This window comes from Manis pentadactyla, chromosome 3, assembly GCF_030020395.1.
Source record: "Manis pentadactyla isolate mManPen7 chromosome 3, mManPen7.hap1, whole genome shotgun sequence".
Classification (NCBI taxonomy): Eukaryota; Metazoa; Chordata; class Mammalia; order Pholidota; family Manidae; genus Manis; species Manis pentadactyla.
Window position 1 is genome coordinate 172,487,825 of NC_080021.1, and position 17,983 is coordinate 172,505,807.

At 40.8% G+C, this 17,983-nt stretch overlaps 1 protein-coding gene and 1 long non-coding RNA gene across 5 annotated transcripts in view; one reads left to right on the plus strand and one right to left on the minus strand.

Annotated features, from left to right (window-relative positions):
- Nucleotides 1-17,983, plus strand: part of LOC130682996 (uncharacterized) — a 206,230-nt gene that overhangs the window by 34,919 nt on the left and 153,328 nt on the right. Inside the window, exon 3 of one of the 2 annotated variants that reach the window (XR_008996534.1) lies at nt 5,329-5,512. The exons of the other annotated variant lie outside the window; for it this stretch is intronic. This is a non-coding gene — a long non-coding RNA (uncharacterized LOC130682996). The remainder of the gene's footprint in view (nt 1-5,328; nt 5,513-17,983) is intronic. 2 annotated transcript variants of the gene reach the window in all.
- SLC24A2 (solute carrier family 24 member 2) overlaps nt 3,072-17,983 on the minus strand; it is a 207,840-nt gene continuing 192,928 nt past the window's right edge. For all 3 annotated transcript variants that reach the window (XM_036887924.2, XM_036887911.2, XM_036887918.2), the window contains 3 exons: nt 15,794-15,883; nt 9,590-9,756; nt 3,072-5,539 (listed from right to left, as the gene is read on the minus strand). In XM_036887924.2, coding sequence (XP_036743819.2) covers nt 5,290-5,539; nt 9,590-9,756; nt 15,794-15,883 — 507 coding nt within the window. In that variant the 3' untranslated portion in view covers nt 3,072-5,289. The remainder of the gene's footprint in view (nt 5,540-9,589; nt 9,757-15,793; nt 15,884-17,983) is intronic.

A 17,983-nucleotide genomic window follows, 5' to 3' on the forward strand; every position in this document is an offset into this window, starting at 1 on the left:
AGTGGTCTATCTAGGCCTAATTACAGGTCATTTTGTCTCTACTAAGCTGGCTGACTGATTCATTGGTCCTTTGTAACTCTCTTCTGCTTTTCTAAAGAAATGTCTCACTAGTCAGATCAAAGACCACTGTGGAATGCAGGTGGTTCTGAGCAACGCCAATCCCATGTGTATGAAGAAGGCATGTAAGACAGCAGTGTGCACATTGTTTTGGGTGGGGAGGGGTTAACGGGGAAGCACATGTTTTTTCCATGGCAAGTGAAGCACCTGTGATTTCTACAGACATCTACATTTTCCTGATTACATGCCACAATGCATGCAGTTTCAAAGCTCCTAGTGAAGTGAAGAAAATATTGTGATGATGTAATGATGAATAAAGGAGTTTAGCTGGCTGTGAGTGTGGCCGTTATTGCTCTTCTTGTTTGCTACATATTTCAAAGAAAATGAAGCTGTGAGATTAAAAAAGAAATGCAAAGATGCAGCAGCTAGGAGCTAAACGTAAATAGATAGCGGAGCAGGGGCAAGTTACCTTTCTTTCCCGAGGCCGTTTTGAGAAGGGAAAATATTTTTATCTGGGACTCTAATAGGCTCTTGTAATGGGTTAAGAAAAAGCCTGAAGTTTGTAATTATTTTAAACTTTATAGGGATATATATTAATGTGACACTTTCTTAGGAATCCTACTAAAAGTATTTAATTTCTCGTTTCTTCCCTTTTCTTATTCTTTATTTTTTCACCAACTCTTTCTTAATGACGAGCCCCTACTTTTTAATTGAAGACAATATTGCTGAGGGAGGTATAGGAGTCAAGGATGCACCTTTTAAAAATATTATGCCAGGTGGTTATGTGAGATCTGGCTTAGCAAGAATGAGAATTAGCTCCTATACCAAGCTTTCAGGGGACAGTCGGTTTCTCCAGAAATTGCCCTGAGAACAGTTTCCCTTTGTTCTTTTCTTGAAAAGAGTTGCGACTTACAATATGGCAAATTATTGGGTAACAAGCTGTCCAGGTGCAAGGGAACATGGCTCATAATTGTGTGTGTGAGGTTAGTTGTAAGGAGGGAGGCATACTGAAGTTTTCTGAAGTGCTTGCACTCAGGTTATCAAGGCCATGTTCCAACCCGGTAATTTTGGCAGAGCATTCAACCACTGTCTCCAGCTGTCTGTCTGGCCAGTAGCCTTATCTGTTATCATTTCCTTGGTCAGCTTTCTGTTAAGGTGGTATGGAAGGGGGACTGACCTTTATAGCTCATCTCCTTTCTCCCTGTTAAGAGGAGTTGAAGAGCTGGGAGCAATGGTGGGGAGTTTGCCAGCTCTTCCCCGGTTTAGGAATGGATGTGCATTGATATCATCAAATGTCTCATTAGTGAGGCAGCTGTGTTTTGCTGAAAGGGCTCCAAACCACCTGATTCATGTCTTCCCTAGAAAATAAATTATAATGGCCTCTGTCAGGTGACACCTGTTAGAAGCCTTACAAAGCATTTTCCCCAACCATGAAACAGTCCTTGCCTCTTTTTTTTTATAATCTTCTGGGCAGAAGGCTTTCAGATATTCTGCTGTATCTGCCAAACTGATGAACAGCCCTTAGTCTCTGCACATATTTGTGTTTCTGCCTGGCTTGTCTTAGGTCCTGGGAAGCTTAAATAAACACAAAGTAATCTCCAGCTTCAGTTCTTCAGGAACTAGTCGGGTGCAGAGGGTAGCTGCACTCAGCATGGGCATTCCCAGATGCAGTCTGGAAGGTTCTAGTTGGGCATTCTCGGTTTGAGCCACGTTGCTCTCCTGTCCTGAGGCTGCCGAGGGTGACAGGAGGTGACAGCAAGCAAGACCTGCTTGGTTTGTGATGGGTAAATGGAACCATTTGGGTGCAGCTTGTTTGTTTCAGATTGAGCAGTAAGAAGTTGGCTCTTGAATTTTTTGGTATCATCTTATATCCTGGTCCGCCCTTTTCCCTGTACTCTGCTGTTGTGTATTCCTTGCCTCTACATCAGCATGAGGGATATGGCTGGCTGTTTCCTTAAGGCTGTAAACCTATGTTACTGGGGCAGGAAAACAGACAGAGGAGGTGCATATGTGTATGTTTGGGTGTTGATGTGCACCGAACAAACCGCATGAGGCCAGGAAGAAGCTGCCCCTTTGGTTGTTGGTGTGCATGGCTTTCCTTTCCCTTCACTACAGCAGACCTGATGTCCTCTGCGTTTGGCTCCTGAATGTGACTGGGTTGGAGGGCGATGATGTGGGTGATACTGGGTGTGTACGTAGGGATCTGGTGTAGAGGTGTGTAATTATATGTGTATGTACACAGACATGCCAGAAAGGCATGAGAGGTGACCTACTTAGGAAGAAGCCATGATGTGACAAGTTCTTTCTTATGTTAATGATTTGAATGCTTTTAAATATCCACTGTTACATTCTATACACTCCTCTCTGGATTCACCCCAGCCCAACACAGACCCTCACCAACACAGAATGAGAGGAAAGCATGGCAAGCAGAGGCAGGGGGGTGGAGGAGGTGGCTGTGTCCCGACCAGCCAGGGAACCCTGCTGTTGGGCATCATGCACATCACAGAAGTGGGAGCTGGGCTCGGAAATGCTGTCCGCTCAAATGCAACTGTCAGTGATGACCACATCAGTGACTTCCCAGGAGGTGGAGCTCCCAGGCGGGTGAAATGCTCTGTGGCTGCCTGGATGAGTCTTCACCGAGAGCTGGGAGTGAATGGGGAGGCACGAGGGGGCTGGGGGCGGGGGCACCGGGAAGTGCTGGACCCAGAACAAGACTATGCCCCGACCACCCTCCTCCTTCCAGTTTCACACAGTCTATCTGCAGTTGAGGGAAGATGGCCTATTCAAACCTTCCTTCAAATAACAAACCAGTCCATGATACGTATTCACGCAACAACTGACTTCACTGTGCTTCAAGTAATGCACAGGGAAAACAAGCAGAGTTTTTAACAAAAAGTTCACTTACTCATTCTCTTTCACTCTAAGGAAGTAGCACAAATTCTTGCCATGGCACAAAACCCTGCCCTTGAAGAGAAGACACAGGTTTCTCTCACACAACTGAAAGCCCAAATTTGCAAGGTTGGAGAGACTCAACAGCAAGTTCTCCTGGGTGGCAAGCATTTTGATTTCTTGTTTTCCCAGTGGGCCTCCACATAGGAGTGCTCCTTGCGTGGAGGTGAAAAGCAACAATGGGCACTGCCTGTAACTGCCATGCTCTGTGGGGTGAGCTGAGGCTTTGCGGGGGAATACTGAGACTGAGCTGGGGCTTTAAGGTCTCCCTTCCTCTTTATTCAGTTGTGAGTTCTGCATCCTGTTTCCCTGTGTTAGGAGGTATGTGCTCATGACAAAATCACAGCAAGCCATCAGTGACACAATAAACTGGGTACAAGAACACATGAAAAAAGGGTTTCTGTCGTGAGTGGCACATGTGGGGCAGCTTGTATGCTCTTCGTGCGGAATCGACATCAAGAACACATATGGTATTGTTTCCCAAACATGGCATGTGCCAGCTTAGATAACGGGCACAGGATAATGGGCCATCCTCTATTTACCTTTTTACCTGATTTTAAGGAAAGAATGATTTGGGGAAATGAAAAAAGCTCTCTATATTTTTTCACCAATTTAGTTTGCCTGGTTTTCTTTCCCTGCTGGTTTGCTTTTCTATTGACATAAAACCGGGAAATCATACAAGGTGTCAGACAGAACCTGGAGGCATTGAATGAGTGAAATGAAAATATTCCATGAATGCCAAGCAAAATCCAGAAATCCTATCCTTGGAATGATTGGCTTGGAGCCAGTGTAAAGAAACTGCTGAGTATAGTCTTCAGTACACCCTGTAAGCTAGAACGAGTCCCAGCTGGGGCTCTGATGGTGAGAGAGACACAGATGTTGCACAGGCTTTAAATAAATCCTGGCCCTGGCATGACTCGCCATAGGACTCAGAAACCTTCTGGAATGCACTAAGTGTGCAAATGCCTTTCCAAACACCTCTAAGCTGCCTCAACTCAAGCAGTATTGATCAGAATCAGGTCAGTTCTACTGGAGGAATAATGATTTCTTTAGTCACAGAAGCCATTGATGATCACACTGGAAGATGCTTTCAAGAACTATGCCCTTCCGTTCCCATTAAGTGACAAGTCCCACTGAGCAACTCCACTGGATGCTATGTCTAATCACATATCCAGGCTCTCTTGGAAGGCATTTTGATTATAGGTGAGCCCTTAGCATCAAAATATGTCTAAGTGACAATCACAGCTAACTTGCCCCCCTCCTTTTGATGATAATGGGACATGCATTGGAACAACATAGGTTCGGCTTATATAGTCTTGCTGTCCTAGAAGAGTGCTAGTTTGGTTTGCAGTTATATTGTCTACTTGCATGCTGGGGCAATAAAAATAAAATCCCCAAACCAATCCTGGTCACCTCCCCCCTGCCCACAGCCAGTATACACCCAGTCTGGGTTTTACCTCTGTCTGTCCCATGACCCTGTGGGTCTCTTGTCAGTGTACCCCAGCAGGTGTGGGTAGATAGCCTTCCCTGTTTGGCCTGTGGGAATGTTTTGGAGGGGTCCACTCAGGGCTCTTACACCCTCCCCACCAAACCACCCTCCTGCAACCTAGTTCCCCAAAACCATCCACCTTACTGGGGGGATTCCCAGGAAGTCCAAGGTAGGTTAAAGGTCACAGCAATGATTCTATCAGTTCACTTCTTGCACTTAAGAGGTAAAGCTCAGACTGAAGGTTGATGCCCCTCTTCAAATAGGTACTATAAATATACTAGATCTATCCCTGAAAAGATGCATTTGTATTTATATATATATATATATATGATTTTATATATATATAAAATTTTTCTTTTGCTGTGTTTGTATACAGGTATGTAAGACTCTATAAGTACGGGAGGAGAGGTATAATACAGGAACAGGCGGGAATGCATCCATCTATTTATAATATATATATCTTATATGTATATATAGCCTCCATCATTGTTAGCATTATTACAATTAATGTACCTCCGACCAGGAAGGAGTACCTGTCAGTGGTAAATGGAGAGAAGCCCCAGATGGATGGTCCTTTGTCTCTTGCATGAAGCTGTTTCATAGGCAATGGTGGAAGCAGCCTGTGAAATGAGTGGGCCCCGTGTGACTCCATCCCTCCTCGGATCTTCCAAGGAGGGACATGTGAAAGGCCCAGGGCTGTGTGCCAGCTGCCTCTTCTCGAGAGGTCAAGGCGCCTAGAACCCAGAGCTGAGAGGGACCATCCATGCTGTTGGTTCAAGATATGGCTTATCCTGCTAGATAGACACAGGACACATGAGAAGTCTGTTTTCTAGAAGGACGCTGACCACCAGGAACACTAAGTAAAGGCCGAACATGATGAAGCCCAGCACTTTGTTCATCCGCCATTTGCAGAGGGCGATGGAGAGGATGACGAAGAGCAGCATGATGAAGAGGAGGACAATGGCGCAGAAGAGCCCGTTGCTGCTGACAGCCACTGGCTGGAATCTGTGGATGATGGTATACAGGAGCCAGGGCAGTGGGAGCCTGTGAGGGAGAGGGGCAGGGCAGACGTGCAGTCAGACATGCGGAAGGCCTATGCGGCGACACAAGCTTATTGGAACATAATCTGAGCAGGGTGTCTTGTTAGGCCCACTATGACTCGGGCATGGCCCAGAAAATCACCTAAGGAAGTCAAGTGAACTTTAAAATCTTTTATCTATTTCCTGATCAAATTAGGGAGAACAGAGAGAATTTGTTCTACAGTTGAATAAGATCAAAGACATGTCTGCTGCAGGGGATTTCTGAATTTGATTCAAAATAATTTTGTTCTTTCTTTTCTTTTTGAGATTAAAATGTTCTTCTCACCCCTAAACAGGTGACCTGGAGAATCTGTATGGGGTGAGAGGAACAGAAAACAAAAGGAGAAAAGAAAATAAAACTGGGTGAAAATGGCAAAATTATTTTTGAAAATGGAGACAGAATAGCAATGACTTAATTAACCATCTAAGAGTGAGTGAAAATACATGCTTATGGTGGAGGCTGTTTTGCAATATAACTGTCTGAATATTATTTTGGAAAAGATGGGAGAAACCTTTTGACTAGAAAATGGTCTTTCTAAACGATTTGAGGAAACAGTATCTTATATTTGTGATGTGATTTTGAAAAAATTTATAATGTATTTTTATACCCATTCTCTCCCTTTACTTTTGCCTTTTGATAACAATCTGATAACATCTTTTGTTTCCTGTTCATGACTCTGAAAGACATCAGAAAATCTAACTGCCAGGTGCCCCATGAAGTGGGTTAAAAACTCTCTGTGAAAGGAACATGGCTGAAAATGCACAACTCCGCGGCAGGTGCACCTCCAAGGGCTGGGTGAGATGCAGCCATGGAGCCTAAGGTTGGAATGTTGGCTGGGAAACCACAGCCCCAGCCACCCATCTGCACAGCAAATGACAAAGGGAGATTTAGTTTTGGCCTAGCCTCAGGGCTGTGGAAGAAGAGGTGCCTTTTTGAAACTCAAAATTCTCCAAAGGAAAAGCAAATCACTTGAGAGAAATAATGAGGTGAAAGAGGCAGTGAGCTTACACACTGGTTTCCTCTGCTGGAGAGAGTGCTTGTGAAGGCAGGGCCATGCCTGGTATGCATCTTTGAATTCCTGGGGCTTGGGACATGCAGGGTCCAATTTGGCTGCCTGTGTTAACCTGGGCCAAGCTGAAATCATGGCGAGCAGTATGGGCGCTTTGCCGGCTAGGCACTGAGAGGCACTGCCTTCAGTGGAGGATGTCTGGAGGAAGGGCTCTGCAGGGCTGGCTCAGGAAACGAGGTGCAATCCCAGCTCTCGGCAGTAGGGGGTAGCCCTGTTAGCCCACCGTCAGTACTGGGGAGTCAGAGCCGGGGAAGGGCGTGCCAGAGAGGGGTGACCAAATGAAAATGACAACCTCCTGTTAGGGACTTGTCCTAGGGAACTCTTCTTCCACACTTCCCGTGGAAGAACAAAAAGACCAAAAAACTTGTACTCTTATTAAGTGGAAGTGGAAAAAGACCAAAAAACTTGTACTCTTATTAAGGAAGAACACACATACACAAACAGTTCTGGTGAAGTTGTGGTTGATGCCACTACAAATAGGTAAAATAGGTAAAAACCCTTTGGGGGAAGAACAACACTTTTCATACCTTTGGACCTATCAATTCTACAGTCAGAGATCAAGTATAAGGAGTAATTCAAAATGTATATATATATATATGAATTTAAAAAGGTGGTGGGTCATCACTGATTTCTATTTATGGTTTATATGTATTTTCTAAACCTTTACCTTGAGTATGTATTAATCTTATAAGCAAAAAGAAAATGCTGGCAAGACTATGAAGAATGTTTTATACTCAATATGTTGCCAGTGACTTTGTAAATTAGTATAAACCCTTGGGAAAGACTGGATGGAAAAATATACATTAGTAGCCAATAAATTGCTCATAACCCTTAATTCATTAATATTTCTTGAAGGAATTTATCCTAATAAAAATAATTAAAAGAGTAGTTTTGCTTCATAAATGTGTTCATCAAAACATAATAGCAGAAAATTGGAAAAAGTAGGTCTTACACAGGAAAATGGCTAAACTGAAAAGCAACAGGTTGGAAAATTCTGAAGCCATAAGATGTTAATTATGAGAGCTATTAAGAAACTTAGAAAAATGCTTGATTTACTAATTGACTAATAGAGGCCTGCTCTGTGCCAGGCATAAATGGCTTTAAAATGATAAAAGCCCTCCAAGAGGACAAAACTAAATGTTCATTAAGAAAACTGAAGTATTTGGAAGAGAACATAGAAAAGTTAAATATTGTTTTGGGGTAAGAGGACTTGTGGTGGTTTTTCTTTAAACTTTCATTTAAGTGGTCACTGTATGTCCAATTTAAGAACAATGAACAAAGAGCATCTTGCTATTCCCTAGAATATTCATTTTTCAAAAACATGACAAGTATGTCTCATAGAACGCTTGTAATTTTTCCCAGTTTATAGGATTTTCTCTTTTTATGCTACATAACATTTTCTTTTCTTTTTCATGAGATTGGCTAAGAAAACTACTCTAAATGTTCAGCATCAGAACTGAGAAACATTGTTTTATACTAGGGACAGCCTTCTTTAAAATATACACCTTTAAGGCATTCATTCATTCATTCATTCATTCATTCATGCATTCATTCTACAAACATTTGTCAAGCCACTACCGTGCATTAGGCTTTGGGGAGTTCTTGCTCTTGGGGAATTCACAGTCCAGTGGGCAGAATGATAATCATGACTGTGACAAGAGATGATATGCAGAGAGTATATAGGAGCAAGAGGCCCCAGGTCAGACCCAAGGGAATCAGAGAAACCAGGGTTTGAGTTGATTTGGAAGGATAAGTTAGAATTTTCCAAGCAGACAAACAGGGAGGGCTCTTGAGTGAGAGTGGCTTGCAATGGAAGGAAATACTGCAGGTGCAGGAGAGGGCACCTTTGGAACTCAAAAGTGGTTCAGACAGTGGACGAGCAGAGCAGCTTTTAGGCACAGATGGTGCTGTGGTTGACAGCACAGACTGTTCAAATCCCAGCTATCTCATTTACTAGTTTTGTGAGCTCTGTGCCCTTCAGATTCCTTACCTTAAAAATGGGGATGATAATACATATCTCCTAGGATTGTTGGGTGGCTTCAATGGATAAACGTGTGTACAGAGCACATGGTAGGCAACTGAATGAAAATGATATTATAAGTATGAAAAGGTATAAGAAACAACAATATTCATGATATTCAATGAGAAAGTAGATCCATTTTGGTGAGTTCCCGAATTCAAGTGTCAAGAGCCCAGTTCTTCTGAGAACATAAGGATAACATCTCATGTCTTACTTGCTCAGGGGGCTGCCATTCAGGGTTATTTATCAGACTACATTTACTTTTAATAATTTAAATGAAATGATAGAAATAATGATAGAGTATTCCCAGCCAATCTGATCCACTTTAGAAATTATTCATATTGAGAGTTCCAGTTTGCTTAACTGTAAGAACAGATCTCATCTCACTTCCAAAAACTAGAATCTCTTCACCAGCACAGATAAATGAATGATAACACCAAACCTACCAGCATTTTCTAACAAAGGAGATGGGATATTTTTGCTGAGCCTATATTTGTTTCAATCTGTTTTACAATTCAAATCTTACCTGAGGCTGGTGGGGACTTTACTTAGACTATGGAAAAAAATCTAGTTCAATTAAAAAAATAGTGAAACAACCAGAGCATCTCAGTCATACCTGAATATGAAATACTCATAATTTGTAGCCAATGCCATTATATAAGTGAAATTCTCTTAGAGTATTTCCTACTACAACATTCACTCTGTACACAGATAATGTGTTTCTACCTGTCTAGGGATAACTCACTCTTCATTAAGTTCGCTGAAAATGAAAAATGGAGTTGGCAAAATTGGTATTCTTATCTTTACTTTCTATTGGTAGTGGTTAGTTTTAGGCTCAGAGAGGCTGATCACACCTTCACAGCTTCTAGGAAGACAAAGACAGCGAGAGGCTGGGGTGCATCTGTGCAGGGCTATGTCTACTTACCCTACAGTGATGTCAAAAATGTTGCTTCCAACAGAGCTGGACACAGCCATGTCCCCGAGTCCCTTCCTGGCCACAATGACACTGGTGATAAGATCAGGGATGGAAGTCCCAGCCGCCAAGATGGTCAGACCCATGATCTCTTCACTGATGCCAATTGTCTCTCCAACCTAAAAGTGATGACAGGGACAAAATAAGATGTTTCAAGTCACCAAGTTGTCAAAGCCACAAACATTTCAATACAGCTGCCTTTTAATGAGTTCCTACATGTGCTGTGCTGAGATGTTAAAGAAGAATAAACCACTGCTGTTGCCATAGAGGAGTTTATATTTTCATGATATTCAGACTCAAGTGGTCAGAAGTGTTCACATGAGGATAGACAGATAATCTAAAAAAAAAAAGAGCTATAGAGGGCTTGAGTGCAGTCTTCATATGGTGTTTTCTAGGACTGGGCAGGGGAAGCAGATCAGAGTTATAAAAGCTGGTTGGTCACTGGCCGCAGTGGTCAGTGTCTGCCAGTGGCTCCAAACCCTGAAGCCGATTTGTCCTTTGGATTAACAATCGAAGGTTAGATGGACATCCCCACTTCTCCTTGCCATCTGCTAATGTCTGTAACCCACTTGTAGATGCTTTCCGACTCTACCATTTCCATAGGAAACTGATTTTGGGGTTTGGTAATACAGGGAGGTAAATCAGCAAGGCAGTCATGGAGAAACAATCAGTTAAGGTCAGAGGTCCAAGGTCTGGCTCTGGCATTTGTTAAGTCTTGACCTAGAGCTAACTCAACCAGCTGTACATCTTCGATTCTTGCTTTCTTATTCTTAAAGTGGGGATGATAATAACCATCTTACAAGGTGGCAGGGAAGACTGAATGATAATCTGTGGAAAAGCCTTTTGTAAACAGTACATCATTACTGAAAAGCAATGGGGAGCAGTTAGTATATTTTCTTTCGGTCTTTTGGTTTTAAGACTGATGAATTGTATTGAACAGTTGGTCTAGCCTTAGATGAAGCTCCTCCATTCTCCTGAGCAACATTTTTGTCTTTTTGGGACTTTTAAAAGCTTTATGGAGCCTTTTTTTGGTTTTGTTTTTCTTTTTCCTGGAGTTGGTGAACTGCAATTCTGAAAACATGTAGGACAATGCTTCCAATTTAGTTTCCAACAGCCCACCTGATGACATCCATCAGTTTTTGAAAAATTTAAAGGGTGTTTAAAGTAGCAGGTAAAATAAAGATTTTTTAGGGACTAGAACAAACTCATTTCTAACTTATAAATGCCTTTTTTTTGGACTTACTGTTAATAGCATGGTTCTTACCAGCTCAATTTTGTTTATTTTAGTTTTTTTACTCTCTGTTTTTATTCTGTTGGTCATCATGCCTGCCCTAGAGCCTGGATAGTTTATCCTGCCCCTGTGGAGCACAGACTGATTACTTCCCCTCAGAAAGTAAGCCTCATGGAGGCAAGACCCCTGCCCTCATCACTGTGGTCTCCCTAATACGCAGAGCATAGCCTGCTACCCAGTAGGCTCTCAGTACCTATTTGTTGAATAAACAAATCAATCTGTGCACCTAGGTGATTTTACCAGCATGTTTTTTGCTAGTTCTCCTAGAAAAAGTGAAATACAAGTTTTCACAGGAGTGCCCTATTTGAACAAAACTGTCCTCGATGATTTATTAATTTTTTTGGTTAGATTTGGAGTGAAACATTTTCAAAACTGAAGATGCTGACTAAATGGTTATCACCCTCAAAAAGTTCCAAGCTATTTAATATATTCTTAAGAATTTAAATTCTTGGAGTTCTAAAGCAGTGGTGATTTAAAAAGCCATTTATATTTGGTATTTGAATGCCACTATAGAACAAAAAATGGAGAAATTGAAGAGGGTGGTATGGTGGTTAGGGGTTCTGGCTAGTGACACAGAGAGCCCTCGGTGCAACTCCTAGCCTGGCTCTTCCTGGTGCATGGTAGCCAGCATCCCTGAGTCTTGGTTTTTCTTATCTGTAAAATGGGGATAATAATATCTATGCTCAGAGCTGTTATGATGATTATATGTGATCGTGCATATCAAGCAAGTAGCACAGTGTCAGGCAAAAATAAATATTCAATAAATATCAGCTATGAGAACTCAGATGCTACTTCCTTCCACCTCCAACTTACCAGGGTGCAGAGGCTCCTTTGGTACTGTCAGTCCAGAATGTGGGAAATCATATGCATAATGAAGGATTTTCACTGCACATCAAACCCTGGTGAATCTGCATGTCTTCTAGAAACACTTTCACTGCATGAGAACTAGTCTTCATAAACTAATTTTGAGTACATTTCACCAAAGTTGATTTTTGGTGAGTCAGAGGCAAGATGAGGGGTGCATGGATGGGACAGCACTTCCAGCAAACTGCAGAGCATCAGAGAAGTTCAGAGCTAGAAAGGACATCAGTCTCCTGGGGAATCCCTTTATTTCCTAATGGAATTAAATGACGGGGCTCCTCAGAATCCAAATCCAGAGCTGCCCCTAATATTCCACAATGCAGTTCCTTGGTTTAAGCAGGACTTCAAAAATAGCATATTGGTTAGAAGAGGCATAAGGTTGTATGTGACTCTCAGAATTAACTTCTCATATTAGATGTGGGATAGATTTTAACCATAGGTTTTCATCATTTAAGAAATTTAGTAAGATAAAAATTCATAATGCAAAAACAATAAAACCCCCAAAACTAAGGGAAAATATGCATGAAGTATTTGATATAAAAAGGCATTTATTTCTGGCCAAACAGCGGCCAAATCACTGTATCAAATAGCTACTATTGGTATAATTGTGGATAACAAAATAGTTGAGTATTAATTGGCATACTTGTTATCTTTATAGCTTTTATAGTTTGAAAATACAAATAGAATCAGAGTGAGACTTCTTAGAACAGAATCTATGTTGGTCAGCTGTCCGGATATCTTGAAAGAGAAAAATGTTTCTATAGGAGAAAAGAGAGACTCTCATCTGTTATTAGAAAGTAAGGCTTCTCTTTATGCACTTTATATTTCTGGACCTTTTGCAATTATTATTGTTCTAGGCATTGTTTGTACTTTTCTACAAGAGAATGAAAAGGGAACAAGATTGCAGAAATAAGATGATCATTAAAAGGGAAAGAAAAAGATGTGAGTCTGTAGTATAGGATGATGTTTTCTAGGACAGCTAAAGAGAAATAGGAAGCAACATATCTCAGTAAGAGGAAAAAAAAACAACCCACCACTTAAAAAAAATCAGTACATGAAAGAATAAAAAATTATCAGGAAAAGCCATTATATGTTATAAATGGTACACAGTCCTATTGGTCTGGAAATTTGGAGGCTGAGAAGCAGCCCATCTTCTACAGTAATGTCTGCTAGGAATTGGGAACAAATATCTGTTAATGAATGTGGAAAATTATGACTTTGGGGCAAAGAGAACTTCTTCAGGGAGCCAACAATTTTTGGAAATAGCCAGGAAGTCACCTGAAGTCGTATGTCAATAAAATAACCATATTAGGAATAATACAAAGTATCTTGTAGGAATAATAGTGGGTATATTAGCCAACATTTCTAGTGGATTATTTTAGTCATGCCATATGTTTGTTCTTTTTTAAAAATTTAAGGTGTAATTTACATACAGTAAAATGAAATTTTACATTCAGTAAAATTCATTCTTTAAAAAAGTGTACACACATAATATAGGGGGGTCACAGGGAAGGTAGTATAGCACAGAGAAGACAAGCAGTCACTCTATACCATCTTACTATGCTGATGGACGGTGACCGCAATGGCCTGTGTGTGGGGGACTTGAAAATATGAGTGAATGTTGTAACCACAATGTTGCTCATGTGAAACCTTCATAAGACTGTTTATATATGATACCTTAAAAAAATAAAAAAATAAAAAAGTGTGTAGTTCTGCAAGTTTTGATAAATGTGTGCAGTCCTGTTCCTCCACATCCTCATCAAGACACGTCTGTGTTTTTTATTAAAGATGCCCTAGTGGTTGTGATTTGGTATCTCACGTTTGTTTTTAAACTGCTTTATTGCAATACAATTCACATACTACAAAATTCACATCTTTAAAGGGTATAGTTCATCAATTTTTAGTATATTTATAGAGTTGTGTAACACTCACCATAACTTAAATTTAGAATTTTTTCATCATCCCAAGAAGAAATTCTGTACCCATTAGCAGTCTGGCAACCATTACGTATTTGTCACATTTCATATACATGTGGTCATTCTGTGACTGTCTTTTTTCACTAGCTTAATATTTCAGAGGGTCATGCATGAACACATATCAATACTTCATTCCTTTTTATTGTGGAATAATATTCCTTTGTGTGGATACACCACATTTTGTTGACTTATTCAACAGATGATAGACGTTTGGGTTGTTTCTACTTTTTGGCAGTTAGAGACCATATTACTGTGAATGTTTGTGTATACATTTTTTGTAGATGTTTTCATTTCTCTTGGGTATATAGGTAGTGGAATCACTGGACCATATTGTAACTCTATGACTAACAATTTGTGGAAATGCCAAACTATTTTCCAAAGTGGCTGTTCTGTTTTACATTCTTATCATCAAAAGGTTCCATTTTCTACACATCCTAACATGTGTTATGGTCTGTCTTTTTTATTATATTCATTCATTCTAGTGAAGGGGTATCTCATTGTGGTTTTTATTTGCACCTCTCTAATGAATAATGATGTTGATGAGCATCTTTTCTTGTGCTTATTAGCCACTTGCATTATTTCTTTGGTGAAATATCTATTCAAATCTTTTGTCAATCTTAAAGATGCTTGTAGGTACTTGCCTTTCTATTATTGAGTTTTAAGAGCTTTTTATATATCGTGGGTACAAGTGCTTTATCAGGTATATATGATTCGCAAGTATTTTCTCTGTGGTTCTTCCTTTTCATTTTTTAAATGGTCTTTTTTGAAGAGCAAACGTTTTAATTTTGATGAGATCTAATTAAGCAATTTTTTCTTTTATTTGTCATGTTTTGGTGTTGTATCATAAAACTCTTTGCCTAATCCATGTTTGATAGTTTCAGCTCTTATATTTTTATAGACATTTGATAGTTTTAGCTCTTACATTTTTATAGATGTTTGATAGATTTACCTCTTGTATTTAGAACTATGATACACTTTGAGTTACTTTTTGAGTATGGTATGAAGTAAAGGTCTAAATTCATTTATTCTGGCATATAGAAATCCAACTATTCCAGCACCATCTGTTGAGATGTCTATCCACATATGTTCTTGGTGTATATTTCTTTATTGCAAATTGCTATATTTTATTTATGTTAAGTATAATAATTTTAATACTATATTAAACAAAGGATACAAGTGAGAAGTTTGGAATTTATGTAGTTTGTAGTAGAGATTAGAAACATGAGTTCTGGAGTTTGAGTCCTGGGTTAGAATCTCAGTTCTGCTATTTACTACCTATATGATCCTGGGCAATTTCTTATTAGCTCTAAGATTAACTCCTTCATCTGTGGACTGTATCAGATAATAATAGTGCCTCCCTCATGGGTACCTGTGTACAGGGAGGGTTATTGTTGTGGTTATAAGAACAAAGGGATGCGAACTGCCTGGCATATAGTACCTGTTTGATCAGTAGTGGGTACCATTATTATCTTTCAGAATGTAAAATCTTTGCTTCTTATTCATTCATTTGTGTGTTATAACAAACAGTTCCTGAGTGTATTCTTGTGATGGGCTTTATGACTGATACTGAATTCAAAGTGGAAAGTGACATATATCATCATTATTGCAAACTGAGGCCCAACCAAGAGACCATTTTGTCTCCAGGACCTTTCCTAAGAGCCAGTTTGAAAGCTGGTAGAACATGAGGTGAGTGGCTACCCAAATAAGTGCGTGCCACTGAACTGGGAAAAACCTTGACATTCCTTCCAAGCCTGGGTGGGCCTGATTTCAGGCTGCAGAGGTCATGAGGAGTTAGTCTTTCCTTCCTCCACACAGCTGTCCAGGGTTATGCTGACCAACTCTCCTCTACAGGGAAAGGCCACGAGACAAGGCAAAGATAAGTGGAGTAAAGCCTTTGATCCTGGAATGCGTAACTTGCCTTGTCAGACGCAATACTGCTGTGATAGTTCCAGACGCAACCACACTCAGAGACTGCTTGGCAGCCATGAGAGAAACCAGGCCGATGGGTTTTACTCTCAAGGGTCTTACCTGATGTGCCCACCACACCATCAAGTAAGAGAATATTGCAATCCAGGTGATGGAGCCGAAGAACGTGATGGGGAAGAACTTTCTCGATGTCTGAAAGAGAACCAGGATGAGGTGAGACAGAGCATCCGTGATGTCCGCTGATGTGGATTTCATGAACCAAAGACAAACTCACCCCTGCGGCTACCCCTCCATGCCCTCCCTCTGCTGTGAGTCTTCCTAGGATTAGCAACCCAACGGCCTGGCTGGGCCAAGCCGGGACAGTCCGATTCTCGGGGATCTCAAATTGTTTGGAGCCTAATTATCCCAAAGCTAGTTCCTGAGGTGGAAGTCCCTTGAAGAGCATTCCTGTCACCGGGGGCTCCCGGTCCTGCCCTTTCCAAGGCCTGGCTCCTCTAGGCCTTGCTCTCAACCTCTCAGCTGCCCTGTATCCTCCCTCCCTCTTCTGTTCCTTTTTCTTTCTTCTGCTCAAGTTCATCAGAATCAGTTTCTTCTGCTTCAGTCCACATATCCTAGTAATCTGTTTGCCAGAAAATCTCTGAGACTAATTACATTAACTAGATTAATTATTAAGAAGTATCAATAGGTTCAAAACCAGATTAACTCATTTTATAGTTCCATGAATTATTAGGAAAAGTGACATAGAAGCCATCCCTACACTTGCTGTGGATTCCTGAGTGTGGCCGGTCTCCAGGACATTTGTAGATTGGAGTAGATGGGCAGAGAAGCCCAATCACGCTCCTCTCCATGGGGGTGGCAGAGTAGACACTCTTGGGAATGTTTTCTCCCTTGTTCTCCTCCCCTAACTATCTTATGCCCAGTTCTGCTTCCAGCACTGCACCTTGTGCAATCTCAGCCTTACAATGTGAACTCTTTTAAAGGTTCTTTGGAACATCAGCCCAAATCAGACACTCAAAATACAGTGTTTCTTATCAGACCCCACTACAGGGAAATCCAGGATCGTGGTGCACTGTAGTGGTGTTCTGTTGATGCCCTTTTTGCAAAATTGGGGTCCTTTAAAACATGCTCAGATGGTCCACTGCCCTCAGAGAGCCTCTCATCTATTATTGCCAAACACTTCTTATTTCAAAGCTTTCCACTTTGAGAAACAATCTCCTGTTTTGCTTTGATGATACCGTACAATTTTGTCCAGAGAAATACATCCTGGAGTTAACTTGGGTGAAAACTATCTCAGTTGTCTGATTGTCTGAAGGGCTGACCTTTGGAGGTCACATAGAACACTTCTTTTCCGTGGCTTTTCAGATATAACATCACAAGTCTGAATCAAGTCATTTGTACATAGTTTTCATATGAAAAATACCATCCTTGAACCATAGAACATTCCCAATCAAAAGGTAGAAAGTAAGGAATCAGAATAAGGATTTAAAGGAATTAAATTGGAATCAAGATATTTGTGAAAACCTTTCCAATTTGAAATTTGACTCTTATGATTCTTAACCAAGAAGCCAAGTAGTCATTAGTGGACATTTAAATGTACCTAGTGTTGTATGAGGGGCTCATTGAAAACGAGAGGTTAGAAATTATATTTTTGGTAAATTTTCAGGTCTTCATCATAAGCGAGGGTAGGTAATGGCTGGGCACCTACTCTGTACCAGATTTTGAACTAGACATGAGATTCCAACCTAGGTCTGACTATAAAGCATGTGTCCCTAACATCTAGGTCATACCAATTTGTTCACAAGGAAAAACAGGGCTAATAATGCTCCAAATATACCTGGCTACAGACAAAACCATCATCAGCATCAACATACTAGCCTCTGCTCTGAATGTTAGGAAATATAAAGAGCATCAGGAAAATAAAGACTAGCATTCCAGCTGTATGACCATCTGCCTCACCCAACATCCCATATCGTTCCCGCTTTGGAAGCATCAGCCCTTCGTGCATGAGCAGTTTGGCTAAGCGTTTCCCAACTTTCAAGCTACTTTACCATTTCCAGTCTCACAGCCCAGGTAATTCCTCATTCTTTCATTTTTTTCTGGACTATTCCCTTCACTTGGACTCTATGGTCTCATTTCAGATATCACTGCCCAGTAGCACCTGGGCAGTTATTTGGTTCCCAGTCTCATTGGAAGGAAGAAAACAGCCTTTGAAGCCAAGGTCTGACATGTCAATTTATGGTTAGTAATGGTGGCTCATTCTGACATCTGCTGGGATGGGTCTCATACTAATTA